The 17,141-nt window shown below is 40.3% G+C and overlaps 1 protein-coding gene across 2 annotated transcripts in view; it reads right to left on the bottom strand.

The window, feature by feature from the left end:
- lrp3.S (LDL receptor related protein 3 S homeolog) overlaps positions 1–11,229 on the bottom strand; it is a 28,960-nt gene extending 17,731 nt beyond the window's left edge. The window contains exon 1 of one of the 2 annotated variants that reach the window (XM_018240486.2): positions 10,480–11,229. In XM_018240486.2, coding sequence (XP_018095975.1) covers positions 10,480–10,534 — 55 coding nt within the window. In that variant the 5' untranslated portion in view covers positions 10,535–11,229. Of the gene's footprint in view, positions 1–1,941; positions 2,001–10,479 lie in introns of those variants that run through there. The other variant, XM_041561216.1, reaches the window with a different exon arrangement.
- Between the last annotated feature and the right edge of the window lie 5,912 nt (positions 11,230–17,141).

The raw sequence follows: 17,141 nt of genomic DNA on the forward strand, positions 1-17,141 counted from the left end.
TGCCCATAGCTTGGCTTCACATAGGCGCCTTCTAATTGTTAGACCTTCTTTGAACTTCCTGAAGCTAATCATTGGCTTTGTCATTTTGGCTATTCTTCTATCCATTCGAATGCTAGTTTTCCTTTTTCTTTCACGTCTTTGAGGTTTTGGTTGCCAATTTAAGCATTTGAGATAATTTTAACTGAGCAGCCTATCATTTTCTGCACTTCTTTATATGTTTTCCCCTCTCCAATCAAAGTACACTGTTCTCCTAAACAATGTCTGGAATGACCCATTTAACACAATGCCCAACATTTGCTGCCTGCCTGCCTTCCATCAAGGAGAACTAAAGCGTAACTAAAGAAGTAGGCTAGAAATGTTATATATGATGTTTTGGGGTTCTGTACTAGCCCAAGGCAACCACAGCTATTTAGCAGGGAAGATTTGTCTCCAAACATGTCCCAGTAGCTCCCCATCTTCTTTTCTGCTGATTCACTGCACATGCTCTGTGCTGCTGTCACTTACTGAGCTCACAATATACAGTACACATAGCATAGAAATGTCACAATATAAGGCTGATTAGTAATTAATACAGATAATTACTACATGGCAGCACAGAAACCAGTGCAACTAACATCAGAATTTAATAATCAGCCTTGTAGCATCAGCTTATATTACAGGCCAACCTCATTTTCTGCGACAACCCTAAGCTTAGCTTCTCAACAGCTGCTCAAAGCCCACTGAGCATGTGAGTGTCGCAGACACTTTCCAAGATGGTGACCCCCCCCCCCCCCCCCCGTGAAAAGTTTGAAGTCTTGGATCATTGTTGCTATTAAGAAGTTGAAACCTTAGGTTTGGTGCAGTTAGTTCATTATATAAAATATGGCATTTTTCACTTTTAGGGTTTAGTTCTCCTTTAAATAAGGGCCGTAACTGACACCTGTTTTTTAACATAATGAATGATCTCACTAATTGAACTCCACACTACTATTATTTGGAACAAACTATTATTATTTTGAACACTGCAATTGGAACAAGTCTCAATGATTCAATTACACAGGAACAGCAGCATGCATGCCATGACTGTTGGGTCTGATTTGCTATGTAGAAATGTAATTTCTACCAAAAACTGTGATTGATCAGGTTAGGGATGTTGGATTGCTATTAATCTGAACACCACTGTACATCATAACTAAACAAAATATTCTGTTGCAAATCTAACATACTTAATCTGCCTACCATAAAAACACAGCTTTACCATGATAATTATGGTCATCCATCCATTCCAAGAATAAAACCAGATACCAGTTACAACATGAAATGTAGTATGCTGTGTCTAACATTCAAGCAGACATCGCACAATATCGAACATAATGCTGCCTTTTAGCTTCATCTTTCCTCTTCCAACCATGTCCACTATATTCATTACCACTTAACAATTCCACTGCTGGGCTAGTCTTCTGCTATGTTGTGCCTCCCCCCCTTCCCCTTCCAAGCATAGAATACTATTACAAAATGTAAAATTCAAAACTCATCAAATGGCCTAATAAAGTACTCTAACTGCCTCCCATTACATATTGTTGGCTTGCATCTACCAAAATCACTAGTAGTTTTAGCTTTGGAGCAAAGTATGCTTTTTTAAAAACATTTTCCATTTGAAGGTCGGTGGTTTACGTACTACATGGCCCACACAATCACCATCGTTTGGCCCCACCAGATAGTCATCTTCTGCTGACTAAGGGACACCAAGACAAGAAGATGCCCATACAGGTTGATTTTTTTTATCACTCTTTCCCATATACCGTAAGTTGATTTTTTTATTACTGTTTCCCAGATATACATGATATACAGTACATCCTCTGTGCTACTGCCAGTTACCTGAACTTAGAGACTGACACACAATATACAGTACAAAGAGAATATAAATATCATGATACAAGGCTAAGGGGCAAATTCACTAACCTCTGAAATTTCGCCAGCGACAGCTTTGCTCACAGTGCCACACTTCGCTAATTCACTAAAATGCGAAGTTGTGTCCAGGGCGACAAACGATGGCGAAGTTTTGCTAGTGTTGGCTAATTTGCATATGATGGGAAGTTAAATTTCAATGGACGTATATGTTGCAGCAAATACATTACACTACACAAGCCCAGGGAACCTTAATAAAAGAAAATAGAGTTGTTATATTGCCCTACACATGAGCCCAGTATATTGTTTATGTGCCATATGTATGGAAATGTAGGGGGAAGCCGGGTACCCTAAAACAAATTTACGATCTTTTTCAGCCTATCACTCTGTAAAAAGTAAAAGACGCCTGAGTTTTACAACTATAACTAGCCCCGCTTCTGCCGGACGCACTCTTTTTTTATATACCTGTGCTCCATCATGCCCCGCCCTCTACCATGACATCACAGTGGGGCAGGGTTGGTACGGATATATAAAATAGGAGTGTTTGGTGGTTTAGGGTTGGGTGTGGATTCTCATAATGGATTAACATATCTCTTGTTCAAATGAGGCAACACTGTCCATAGTTGGAGTTATGGTATCCACAATCACTACACAACAAACATATGTATTATCTATTCTGAATGATTAAATTGAATGGCAATGGTTTATGTCAGAGGATTATCTAAAAAAAAAAAAGCTAATGAAATGGGGAAATACTACCCCAAGCAGTGAAATGCAACAGTAAGGAAATACCTGTGATTGAATGGTGGTCCTTCCTGCTGTAAATACATTGATTTTTCTTGACAACCTGCATACCAACAACTTGTATAGGCTGCTAATATAATGTCAATTTATTTATATATGATATGCTTTAGTACGGGAAGTATACTTGCCAGTTGGAGTACAGGAGGAATATACTTTGTATACCTAAAATGTTGGACTACATAGGGGTGATATATATTTGGTGTTAAAAATGTGTGCAATTTATTTATATTAGTGCGTAAACAAATACCACGCAATTTTAATTGGCTACAAATAGTTTACCCTAATGGTAACAATTTTGTCATGAAAAGGTAACACAATATAGAAAATAGGGATGCACCGAATCCAATATTTTGGATTCGACCGAACCCCCGAATCCTTTGCGAAGGATTCTGCCAAATCCGAATTCTGCTGAAAAAGGCCGAATCCTGGCCGAATCCCGGATTCGGTGCATCCCTAATAGAAAAGATGGTAAATTTATTACAATAGCTTGTATTGGTACTAAACATAAACCAAAAATGGACAAAAAGTATACCTTAAAAACAAGGAAATAAAGTAGGTTACCAAGTAGATATACAGCAGGGGGAAAGGGGTGACAATACTTTTTGTTTTTTCCTAAATTCCACATTTCACTTGATAGACCAATACTTTATTCATATTAATAAAATATATCTTTATCTTGGGTTGTTTCCTAGATTTCCTCAACATAGTAGTTTGGAGCACTCAACAGAATAATTATCTGGCTGGATTGTTTTTTGAACAGAGGCAACGCATTGCAAGATCTTCAGACAAGTAAAAAGCTGTCTCAATATTGACTGAATTCAGTTGCCAAGAATTAATGGCATTGCCAACATCCTCCAGGATTTTCAGATGCAAAATAAGGAGTAATGATAATAGTTTGCTTGAACACACCTGTGGAAGAGCATGCAGCTGCAAAGAAATAGGGGAGGAAGTTGTTTTTCAGTTTGCATGCAGACACAGTAAAAAGAATATAAAGTAACCTCACAAATGTGTTGAGGAGCAAATGTGATAACTCAGCTGCAAAGTCATTTAGAAAGTGACACAAAACATGAAATTAGGGATGCATTGAATCCACTATTTTGGATCCGGGCCAAACCCCCGAATCTTTCGCAAAAGATTCAGTTGAATACTGAACCAAATCCAAATACTTATTTATCCTTCATACCAAGGGCTAACACAAAAGGCATGTCTCTAGTCAATAACATAGTGTTGCCTCACAGCTGAGCCCAGGGAAGTGGATTTAGTGGGTTACCACAGAATGCCTAACAATTACAAGGCTATATAGCATACATAGCATAAGGCCAAAAGGAGGCAGTTTTCATGGCTTCTGGTAATTCCCAACTTCATGTACTACCCTCATATCCCATTCAAATTAAGTACAGAATGACATATAAATTGACAGAAGTGGCAACAGCACCCCAGCATGCCAGGGAATGCATATCCCTGCATCAGAAATGTACTTAAAGGAGAACTAAACCCACTTTCTAATAAAATCCCTACCCTCCATAGTCCTCCCTCCCAGCTCCCCCGCACAGGTGTTCACACAAGTAAATGCCCCAAAGCTGGTAGTTACCCCTCATTGAAGAGTCAGCGCAGCGGAGCTCACAGGCGCCATCTTGCGGCACTTCGGGAATCTTTGGGTCCCTTCGGCAATTTCCGTGGTTTTTGCTGCATGCACAATTGTTTGGGACCGGAATGTAGCTACAACTGCGCATGCGCTGATACGTTACTTACTTTCTGAAGTCTCCTGAAGCACTGAAGATGGCCCCGTGAGCTCCACTTCGCTGACTCTGCAATGAGGGGTAATTACCAGCTATGGGGCATTTACTTGTGTGAACACCTGTGTGGGGGGGGGCAGGGAGGGGGGACTATGGAGGGTAGGGGTTTTTTTTGGAAAGGTGGTTTAGGTCTCCTTTAAGTAGTCCTTTAAATAACAGCACTCAATATCAAGTCCCACCACACTCTACAAAGGTGGGTCTTTCTAATGGACTCTTCAACTAAAACATGATTAATTGCATCTTCAAGAACATCCTTAAAAGAAAAGTTTTACATAAGAATTAAAAATGAAATATTATACACATAACACAAATAGCACCCACTGCGGAGATATAAACAGATGAGAGCAAATGATGTGGCTTCTATAATCCACAATCCCCCTGCACTAAGACCTACTGCACCCATGTGTGCTTTCCCATCTACATTAACGGGAAAGGCTTTGTCTATGGCAGACATGGGCCCTGTCATGCAGGGATCACTCAGGGATGCTTACTTCTGCAGTCTTGAGCTATATCCATATCAACGCCAGACTCTGAGCACAGACTTTGGCTAGGCAATGTAGAGAAATATGACAAAAGGTAACAACCACTTAGCTCATTAAGTCTGCCCTTTCACCAGTCTGTCTACTAACAATTTATATTAAAGGGGTTGTTCACCTTTGAGCTAACTTTTAGTATGATGTAGAGAATGATATTCTGAGACAATTTGCAATTGGTTGCAGAGCCAGGCCAGGCCAGCCACGCGCCCTAGGCAACCTGTCTGGCTATCGCTCATGCGCGCAACCTGACTGGTTGTCATTTTTTATTGTTTAAAGGTTTTTGCGTTATTTATCTTTTTATTCAGCAGCTTTTCAATCTGATAACTAGGGTCCAAATTACCCTAGCAACCATTCATTGATTTGAATAAGACTAGAAGATGAATAGGAGAGGACCTTACTAGAAAGATGAGAAATAAAAAGTAGCATTTGTAGCCTTACAGAGCATTTGCTTTTTAGATGGAGTCAGTGACGCCCATTTGAAAGCTGGAAAGAGTCAGAAGAAAAAGGTAAATAATTATAAAACTATAGAAAATAAATAATGAAGACCAATTGACAAGTTTCTTAGAATTTGCCATTCTATAACCTACTAAAAGTAAACTGAAAGGTTTCATTCCTGTAGCACTTTGCTTATATTAAGCATTCTTTAATTCATTCCCTGTACCACATGCATCAACCAACCTTTCAATAAATACAGCATTGTCTAGCTAATATATGTGGAAAAGCATGTAAGAATTGTGGCAAATGGAGTCTTGGCTGTAGAAGAAGAGGAATCTGTTACACAGTTAAAACCGAGAGTGCATAAAGGGACAAATACTGCTTTCAACAGTAATTAAAAGTCAGACATTTTAAACACTGTATATTGAATACTTGGTCAGAATTACATTGTTTCATTAGGGATAAAAATATTTCCAGGTTTACCTCTCCTTTAAGGAAAGGCCCAATCAAAAGAAAATCTTTGTCTGTTACTTAGTTGTAAGCCAAAGAGAAATCCACTTGACTCATCTGACTGCTGCATTGAACTAATGGCTGCATATTTTTGCTGAATTTATTTATGAGAACTGCTTTCTAATTCTCAACTTAAAATTTGTATTCAGTTTGGTATTAGTTATTTTTTTGATTCAATTTGGCTAAATCCAAACCAGATTAATTAAGACAGCAGAAACTGGTCCAGGGGTGAAGAGATCCCATGAGGACTGCCCAAACAATGCACGATTAAGATGTTTTGATATTCTATGGTCACAAGCTAGGTTAGGGCTAGTCCACACGAGGAGATTCGGGGAGATTTTGTCGCCTGGCGACTAATAGCCCCGTCTTTTGAGCGACTATCTCCCCGAACTGCCTCTGCGTTTTTCCCCATAGGTTACAATGCAAAGTCGCCTGCGCTAATGCACACGCGGCGATGCGTTTTCAATAGTCGCCTCCTGAGACGAGGCGATTAGTCGCCAGGCGACAAAATCTACCCGAATCTCCTCGTGTGGCCTTACCCTTATATTTTTGAAGTCCTAGAGCCAGCAAGAGTATCGTGGAGGTCTGGTTTTTGCCCTCAGGTCTCATACTCTATGTAACTAGCATCTAGCCTTGTCCTCAAAATGCCTCCCAGAGACCAGCATGAGCAGACCTGTTACATCTGTCTAAGTACTTATACATTCACCAATGCTTCTTTGTGCATATGCCGAAAACACACACTGTTGCTGAGTCCCAGGGGAAGGCTGAAACTCAGTGTTCTATCTTGTGATTACACAGTGCTCTGATGGCCATATGGCGATTTGTGGGAGTCACACTATGAATAAACAGACAGATTTTTCCTGTAAAAACCTTAAAAGTATAATCCTAATGTGAAGATTATACTCCTATGTTAATGCTAAAAATAGCCAGTAGATACACTAAATCAGAGAACAGCAGGGCAAAAAATATGAAATAAATATTATTGATATTCATTGTGTGTGTAAATATATATATATATATATATATATATATATATATATATATATATATATATATATATATATATATATATATATATATACACACACACACACACACACACACAGGTATGAGATCTGTTATCCGGAAACCCGTTATACAGAAAGTTCCGAATTAGGGCGGCTCCCATAGACTCCATTATAATCTAATAATACAAATGTTTAAAAATGATTTCCTTTTTTCTGTGTAATAATAAAAGAGTACCTTGTACTTGGTCCAAAGATATAATTAATCCTCATCGGAAGCAAAACCATGAAGATGCAAATTACAGAAAGACCCGTTATCCAGAAAGCCCCAGGTCCCGAGCATTCTAGATAATATTTATACAGTTTATACATAAAAAATTTAACAACCCTATGAATTATATAACAGATATGTCAACCTCCCTTACTGAACAACTCATTTATCCAGCTAGGGGGCCCTTGGGGGGGGGGTCTACTTTGAACCCCAGTGTCTCATGCTCTAGATAGCAAGCACTGCACTGGAATACATAATTCATCAGTAATTAAAGTGGTAGTTCACCTTTAAGTTAACTTTTAGTATGGTATAGAATGGCTAATTCTATACAACTTTTCAGCTGGCCTTGATTTTTTCTTTTTTATAGATTTTGAATTATTTTCTCTCTTCTTCTTCTGACTCTTTCTATCTTTCAAATGGGGGTTACTGACCCCATCTAAAAAAACAAATGCTCTATAAGTCTACAAATGTATTGTTATTGCAACTTTATTACTCATCTTTCTATTCAGACTTCTCCTATTCATATTCCAGTCTCTATTCAAATCAATGCATGGTTGCTAGAGTAATTTGGACCCCAGCAACCATATTGCTGAAATTGCAAACTAAAGATCTGCTGAATAAAAGGCGAAATAACTCAAACACCACATGTAATAAAAAATGAAAACCAAATGCAAATTGTCTCAGAATATCACACTAAACATTAACTCAAAGGTGAACAACCCCTTTGTAAAACAGTGATGGAATTCCATCTTTCTGCACAGCTTTACAAATGTATTGCAGAATGCCTACTGAATTCTCAGCAATCTCAGCCTTTTTGCACTCATGATTTCACTGTATAAATCCCACTACAAAGGGGATAAAATATACCTGCAATCCTGCAGTGCTAACTAGCCAGATCCTACAGTTCTAGCAATGAGCATCTATACAACCAAACAGATTTCTCAGAAATCCTGTAATGTTTTGAGGGATTGAGGAGCAGATATAGGTCTAAAATAATACTGCAGATGAAATATACGTTATTTAAATGCCGGTCATAGTAGGTACTGTACAATCCTCAACAGTAACACATTTGAACAATTGCAGATTGTAGTGGAGGTTTCCATTCACATTCAGTAGCGAATAAAGCAAGGTATTAGTATAAGCAAGAGCGCACATATGCTAACCACCAGCCTAAGTAATGCTCTGACATATGTAGTCAGCTTGTCGACCCCAAGGGGCAATGCCAGTATGGAACAAAAGACAGTTGTAAGCTAGAAGTGTTGCCAGAAACCCTAAGGTTGGCTATAATAGAGTCCAGCTCTGTGAAATATTAAACAGAGCGTTAACGATTCATGAACTGAGTATTAAAAAGCTGTTTGTTGTGATTAAACATACAGGGCATGAATACATTATACAACTAGGCACTGTAATATTTAAAGAGTTAATAAAAATGTACACTAATGTAAGGGTTGTACCATAATCTGATACAGTATTGGACTGGGATGCCAGGGGCCCACCAGAAACCTGAGACCATGTATTCACTTTCCAAAGTATTATTTTTCCTCTCCTCCCTCAACCTCTTTATTCTCCTACTCTTTAATATCTACTTACTATACTCTTCCACATTGTCGGACTGGCCCACCTGGATATCAGGAAAACTCCCGGTGGGCCCAGGTGTTCGTGGGTCCTCTTGTTTCAAAACATTTGGCCTATTTCATGGTCATTCCCTATTTCTTTATGGGAAAAAATGCTTAATAATGGGAGATTATTGTAAGTAAATAATAAAAGACTAGGAGAATAAAGAGGTTGAGTGAGTAGAGGAGGTATAATAGTTAGGAAAGGTCCACTGTCTAAGGTTTTCTGGTGGGCTCATGGTTTTATGTTTTCTGGTGGGCCCAAGGTCTAAGGGTTTCTGGTGGGCCCCTGGCATCCCAGTCCGACACTGCTCTTCCATTGTTACACATTTTCCCCAAAAAGAAATAGGGAATGACCATGAAATAGGCGAAATGTTTAGAAGCCAGGGCCGGGCCAGCCCCAACAGGCGCCCTAGGCAACTTTTCCGGGCTGGCGCTGACTGAGCGCGAGCATGCGCGAACCGGTTCTTTTGTGCGCATTCGCAAATTGACCCTCGCGTGCATCACCATGTGCTCATGCGCGGAATCGCAAATTGCCGTGCACACATGCGCTGAAGCGGGAATTGCCGTGCGCACCACATGCGCTGAAGCACGTATTGTCCTGTTAGAAGCAAGAGGCCCGCTTACACCTGGGCCCACCGGGAGTTTTCCTGGTATCCTGGTGGACCAGTCTGACACTGAGATACATTGCATGCTGAATGTATGTATACACTGTTACTGCAATAATACAATCAGGGTCTCCAGTCACTGCCGTTATTAGAATGTAAACATACTAAAATTAGCATTTGAACTCATAGATAATGCATGCTAACTGTGTGGTTATAGATTTTTTTTTTTTTAAATATCATCTTATTTGAATGTATGTTTTAACAAATGCCACTCTTATCTGAATGTATGTTTAGACAGTTACATCATTTTCCTCAGTGGAGCCACTGTAAGTGGAAAAAGTGACAATAAAATGAGAATATACATACACCCCGCTGCATTGTGCTCGGTGCTGCTGTGCAAGACTGACAACTCCAATTATAAGGGGACTAGCGAAATGCTTAGATTTCTTGTCATTGGAGCAATACAAACAGAAATGCTCATGTTTCTCGCCTGTTACACATTTGCACCTGCGATGTTCTCTTGTCGCAATTGCATCTGCTTGACTGCATTCCCTGCTGCAATGAACCCACATGCACACGTTTATTGATAAATAGATGTATAGCCGGCTAGAGGAAAGGGGAATAGGGATTAGATTGTCACCCATATGAGCACAAGTGCAGGAGAGCATGCAGCACAGGGGGAGCAGCCTGATACCCACAGGAGCAGATGAGATCATAGTATTAACCCATTTCACTGCCGGAGCTTTATTTGCACAGGGCTGGAGATCATCCTTTCCATCAAAGCCAATAATGGCAACACACAGGCTGGAGATGGCCACCTCCATTCACTCGCAGCACCGGGGGTTAACCCTTTAAATGTCGCCTCCCATTTGCACTGGATCACTGCTGTAGTAGACTGTAGACTAGATGGCAGCGGTGCAAGCAATGATACAAAAGATCAGTAGTAGTGACCGGCAGTGCAGCAATAAGCATTTGCATGGCGGGTACAATAGCATGAAACGTCCCCAGTACTCACCAAGGTAAATGACAGAGATGTGATGGATGAGCTCCAGCCTGCTAGTCCCGGCCATGGTGACGGACAGGGGGCCAGGAGTCCTTTGTCAGCCGACCAGGGGGCTACAGGAGGGGAGAGGCTCCACATCAGCTGTGCACTTGTCAGCTCCCCACAACACATGCATTAGCTGTCTCTCCTCTGTCGGCTGCTGCTGCTGGAGGGGAGGTGGAGGCGGGGAAGCATCTCTGGCTGCAGCTGATAATGTGCAGCACTTCCGCACCCCCCTCTGCCACACTTGCACCTTCTGCTGTGCTGCTGGGGAATGCAAGACAAAGAGAAAGCGACACCTCCAGGAGAAAGAGGCACCTCTTGTTTCCTCACAAAACTCCCTCCACTCCGCCGCGGCAACCGACTGTTCAGCCGCTCGGCAATTTCCAAAGATGCTGCTGGGTTCTGTAGTTCAGCATAATAATCCGGAGAGCCTCGCTTTCATACCTTCCCATGAGTCCACATTGGCTTCACTGCCAGCGTGCCCATTGGGGCTCATTTTTCACCACGTTAATGAAGTGTATGAGGAACATGCAAATAAAAATCACATTTCATAGTCTTGTTGGCCAACAATATGATATAGATGTGACTGTAACACATTGATCAGTGTGCCTGTACATTATCATTCATAATACATTCATCAATATACCTAGAATCAATGTCGGACTGGGATGCCAGGGGCCCACCAGAAACCCTTACGCCATGGGCCCACTTTACAAACTATTATTCCTCCTCTCCTCATTCAAACTAGTCTTTTATCTCTACATACTATACTCTATTCTTCCACTATTAAGCCCCATAAAGAAATAGGGAATGACCATTAAATAGGCCAAATAGTTAGAAGCTAAAATTGCCACCTGTCCGGTAGTTTACCAGTCTGGACGGTAAAAATGATGCTTGAGCCCAATGTTACTAATAGGAAAAAAAGATAAATATATAGGAAGACCGGTATTTTTTTTACAGAAAATGTGGTCACCCTATTAGAAGCAAAAAGGCCCACTGACACCTGGGCCCACCGGGAGTTTTCCTGGTATCCTGGTGGGCCATTCGGACACTGCCTAGAATTGTATTAGTGGGCTCGTAATTAGTGTTGCTAAAAATACACTGCTGGCCAAAGGTGAGCCTCCATATCCAGTGGGGTGTTTGTGCTCCTGTAGGTGGTAGTAAATGATTCCTAATTCCAACCCAAATCTTGGCTGCATATTTTAAGGTGGCCATACACGGATAGATCCGCTCGTTTGGCGATGTCGCCAAACGAGCGGATCTCCCTCCGATATGCCCACCTTGAGGTGGGCAATATCGGGCTGATCCGATCGTGGGCCCTAGGGCCCAACGATCGGATCCTAGCGTTCGCCAAACGGGCGGTCGGATCGCGGGACCGCATCAACTAACAGATGCGGCCGCGATCCGACGGGATTTTTAATCCCATCCGATCGAGATCTGGCGGACTTTCGGCCAGATCTCGATCGGGGAAGCCCGTCGGGGGCCCCCATACACGGGCCAATAAGCTGCCAACACGGTCTGTCGGCAGCTTTTATCGGCCCGTGTATGGCCACCTTTAGTAGCAGAGGTAGGCCCAGGCACAAAAACATTCTATCTTTAGTTGCCCTTATGGCACTTGGCCCTATAGTGTTTTTGGGCTGTACCTACACCTGGCACGAGGCGGTTACTTTCAATAACATTTTATGTGGAGGGTTACGTGACGTAGGGTTGCCGGGTTTATATTTCAAAACCAGCCAAAGGCTATCAAAAAACGATCTAAAAAGTAGCCAAAAGTCATTTTAAAAGTAGCACACAAAAATAGCCAAATTTGTACACTGAAAAAAGAGCATTCGTGTATAAAGTAAAACAATAAGGTTATCAAATCAATTAAGTGTCTGGAATTTTCCATTAATTCCTCTACATTAAAGAGAACATTTTTACAATTTCCCTGTAAGTTAGGACAGATTTCTATATTTATTTACAAACACACACACACATATATATATATATATATATACACAATATCAAAACAGGGGGGTTGTGGGAGCACTCTAAAGGCTTCAAAGTATATATAAGTATAATAAATGCTATTGCATATGTACCCAAAACAGGGGTTATTTTGTTACAAAGTTATGATCATAAAATTGATAAGCCACCATACCACGTCAAGGTAAACCCCGAATGGCGGTCCCTAACTTGTTTTATATTTTATGTGCATTTTAGCATTACCTGTAATCAATGTCCGTTGAACGCTGTTTTTTCACTAAGGGCTAAATCCTCCCCAGCCAGCAATCAGGCTTTTAAAGGAGAGATATTCCCAAAACAAACGCCCAATTTTAAAAGCATAGGATCACCACTAGTTTAAAGGGGGGGTATGGGGTGCTACAACCACTGAAGCTATGCCACAGCTCCTGGCTAAATATACAATATCAAAACAGGGGGGTTGTGGGAGCACTCTAAAGGCTTTAAAGTATATATAAGTATAATAAATGCTATTGCATATGTACCCAAAACAGGGGTTATTTTGTTACAAAGTTATGATCATAAAATTGATAAGCCACCATACCACGTCAAGGTAAACCCCGAATGGCGGTCCCTAACTTGTTTTATATTTTATGTGCATTTTAGCATTACCTGTAATCAATGTCCGTTGAACGCTGTTTTTTCCCACAACCCCCCTGTTTTGATATTGTATATTTAGCCAGGAGCTGTGGCATAGCTTCAGTGGTTGTAGCACCCCATACCCCCCCTTTAAACTAGTGGTGATCCTATGCTTTTAAATTTGTTTTGGGAATATCTCTCCTTTAAAAGCCTGATTGCTGGCTGGGGAGGATTTAGCCCTTAGTGAAAAAACAGCGTTCAACGGACATTGATTACAGGTAATGCTAAAATGCACATAAAATATAAAACAAGTTAGGGACCGCCATTCGGGGTTTACCTTGACGTGGTATGGTGGCTTATCAATTTTATGATCATAACTTTGTAACAAAATAACCCCTGTTTTGGGTACATATGCAATAGCATTTATTATACTTATATATACTTTAAAGCCTTTAGAGTGCTCCCACAACCCCCCTGTTTTGATATTGTATATATATATATATATATATATATGAATTTACATACCAAACAGAACTGATCTGCGGCAACTTTATAACTAGCCCAAATCCGTATATAGGCGGCCGCCACAAATTTTTAAACTAGCCCAATTAGGCAAAAAAAAGCCAACCTGGCAACCCTGGTGTTGAGCAAACTTTATTTTATTTTATGTGGTTTGGGGCAATCTAACCATTCTGGGGAGCCCAGCTCTAAAATTCACTGCTGGCTGTCAGTGGTATATTAATAGCTGTGATACACAGTGACAGCTTAAATATCTGTAAATTTCTCTGTGCTTACCATTATAGTTGACCATAAGCTGCAATTTGAGTCCTTTAAAACAGGGGTCTCCAACCACTGGGCCGCGGACCAGTGCTGGGCCATGCCGTGTGCTGAACCGGGCCTCCTCTGGTCCTGGCTGCAGTCTATATTAGCTGAAAAAAACAATCAAAAAGAACCAAATTATCTGCAATCTCAGCTTCCCGATGTGCCATTGCCATGACAACAGCAGTGAAAAACCAAGGAAACTTTCTACTGATCATGACAAGGACCAAAATACTGTTTGGCATCAGCCTGTTCCCACACAGTCCTGGGAAAATTTGTATTGCTTTAAACTAGTCCGTGGCACAAAAAGGTTGGGGACTACCGCTTTAGATCAAGTTGGCAGCGTATCTGCCCATTTATGGGGCCCTTTAGTGGTTGTCGATTTTCACTTCGGATGAAGGATTGGCTCATTGATGCTGTCCTCTCCCGGACAGACCATTTCCAGTCATTGTAATCCCATCGTGTGGCTCTTGGTGGGCATCTTGGGGGAAAAATCAGCGCATTTGGCAACCTTGCCAAACGAGTAGATCCTATAATGTATGGCCACCTTAACTATTCCAGACCGGTATAACGGTGTGTTTAACTATAGGTAGGGAAGGAGCACATAGCCACTCTTGTCATTCATGCCAGAGTAACTTGGCCCAAATCTGCTGCAATTGATTCTCTACCCTACCAGTTGGTTAATGTGTGCCTTTTTTGTAGCATGCTATTTGTAGGGTTGCCACTTTTTCTGGAAAAAAATACATCCTTTATTTTTGTCTTTCTTCCCTATTAATAATACAGGTATGGGATCTTTTATCCAGAATCCTTAGGACCGGCGGTTTTCCAAATAAGAGATAATCTGTATAATTTGGATCTCCATGCCTTAAATGGGACATTTTGTATAAAAAATAAGAACGTTCCTGTAATACTCATTTAGTTATAGAAGAATAGTGCTTAAAAAAGTAGCGTTTTAGGCTGATCTATTAAATATTTCTGCAAAAACCCTAATAATCCCTCCCTTCTCTTCCACTTCCTGCTCCCTGAATTCTCTGGTTGTGTAGGGAATTAAATATTATTATAATTAAATATAATTTTGTACTGCCCAGGCTGGAGGCATCCCTAGCTATTTGTGTATTGAGGGTGTTGTTGCTTTTTGACTTCATTAGTAACCATAGTAACCATTATGTCAATCGAACATCATTTAACCATTTGAAAATGCTTAAAATTCTTATGCTAGCGAGGCCTTTTGGCAGTATCATTTCATGGTGTTCTATACTGTAAGAATGCATTTGATACAGCTATCACTGATCCACAGTGAAGAAACAGGAGCACAAAATGGTCTTTAACAGACCGTGGTTAATCTGCACATCCCACGGCAAATTAACTCTGAAGAATAGATCGCTGGGGACTGGCAAAATAGATGAAATGGCATCTGTACTGTTTGTTGATATTTAAAAAGAGTGAAGACATTGTAGTAATTACACAGCAGTTAGACAACCACACACACACACATTTAAGCATATTGGCCAGTGACAAATAGGCCCCTTTTTGGCCCAAAACTGTTTTGAAGTGGAATACATTACAAAATATAATAAAAATAGGGGGTCCCCCGGTAGTTGCCCCCAACTACATATGCCCCTCCTTGTGGGTCCCCTATATAACATTTTGTATCAATTGTAAATTAAAATGAATATTCTCACTAAGCACACTGCAGACCAAAATGCTGGCAAATTTATAAATTGTACAGTTTACAGTATCAGTTTATTCTAATGTTTCTTATCCCATTATAATGTGTTTCAAAACATCAATTGTTTTCTCTTCTGGGAGAGTATTTAAAACAATATATAGCCATTTTATTATCAATTTGCAATATGTCAGTCTGAGACAGCGGTGTAATCAAAACTACTTCCACGAGTAGGTATACAGATTAATACAATAAATTGTACTAGAAAGCGGTATTGGCAAACAGCATAAGTGCAGCTTCCTCCTGTAATATAATGCTGATTTTTTCATCTTGGATAAAACCCCATGCTATGGTGTCATTTTCCAGCAAACTGTTTATGTCATGAAAATTTTGGAATAATGCTGTCCTGCTGTGAGGTGAAAGCTTTGTGAAATTTTGTCGATTTGGAGGTTTTGCTTCATAAATCCAATAGCGGTAAATCTGTGTTCTCTTTATTGCTCTATTTGTGATACACTAGAGTTTCTCAGTGGCAAACCCCTGCTTGTACCTGACCCTGCAGAATTTCATTATAAGATCTAATATTGTACCTCTGCTATATTGATGCTATATGAAGACTTTCAAGAACTTCAGTGTTAATTACACAGTTGCAGATCCCCCTCAATGCCCAGGGATAGTGCACAACTTTTCATAACAGAAAAGAAACTTTGGGAGATAATAATGAAAATATAATTAGGGATTTGCAATATTGTTACCAATTAAAAAATACAATGTTAACCAAAAAATTATGTCACGGTGTAGAGGGTTGATCAGTGTCAGATCATGAAATATTGTACAAACAGCCTTGAACACATTCCATTATGCAGTAGAAATCTATTTTTATGAGTTGTGCTTTACGCCATGGGAAAATATTCCTGCTCCAATGTCATGGGAAGTATTAATGGTGTGATGTGGGAAATACAGAATGTTCTGGCTCCTCATCAGCACAATGGCTTAAGTAAGGACTTGTTCTCCTTTTGCAGCTCTCTTGCTTGTTGTATGTTGTATATTTTATCTCTAAAGCCCCCACTTTCAGTCATTGAGTTTTTTCAAGTGGGGGACATCACTTTGGAAGGTGGATGGATGGTCTTTACACTAGATTGTTGTTACAATGCTAATTATTGTTTTATTTTCTTTTGCCCCAACGTTCTGTTGTTCATTTAGTTTATTCTAGGTAAGCCTGTATAAGGAAGCAGAGGAGAATGAGCATTGTCGAGTGTTAGATAGAGCAGCTTTGTAGGGACGAAAGCTCATGCTTCAGGGGGGCAGAGAGCCAATATTCCACAATCATTGAGTGCTTTCTCATTGTGTTGGTGTTACATAAGCAGTAACTGATTTAAAGGGGACCTGTCACCCTAAGAAATAATTCCAAATCCCATTTTGTCATTTTAGTCAAGCGAAATAAACTTTACTGACGCTGTATCAATTATTTAAATCTTGTTCCCTTCAGGCTGAGAATTTACAATCACAGCATGTGGGCAGGTGCTATTTTGCAATTGCATTTTACAATCACAGCATGCGGGCAGGTGCC

This window comes from Xenopus laevis, chromosome 4S (genome assembly GCF_017654675.1).
Source record: "Xenopus laevis strain J_2021 chromosome 4S, Xenopus_laevis_v10.1, whole genome shotgun sequence".
Taxonomy (NCBI): domain Eukaryota; kingdom Metazoa; phylum Chordata; class Amphibia; order Anura; family Pipidae; genus Xenopus; species Xenopus laevis.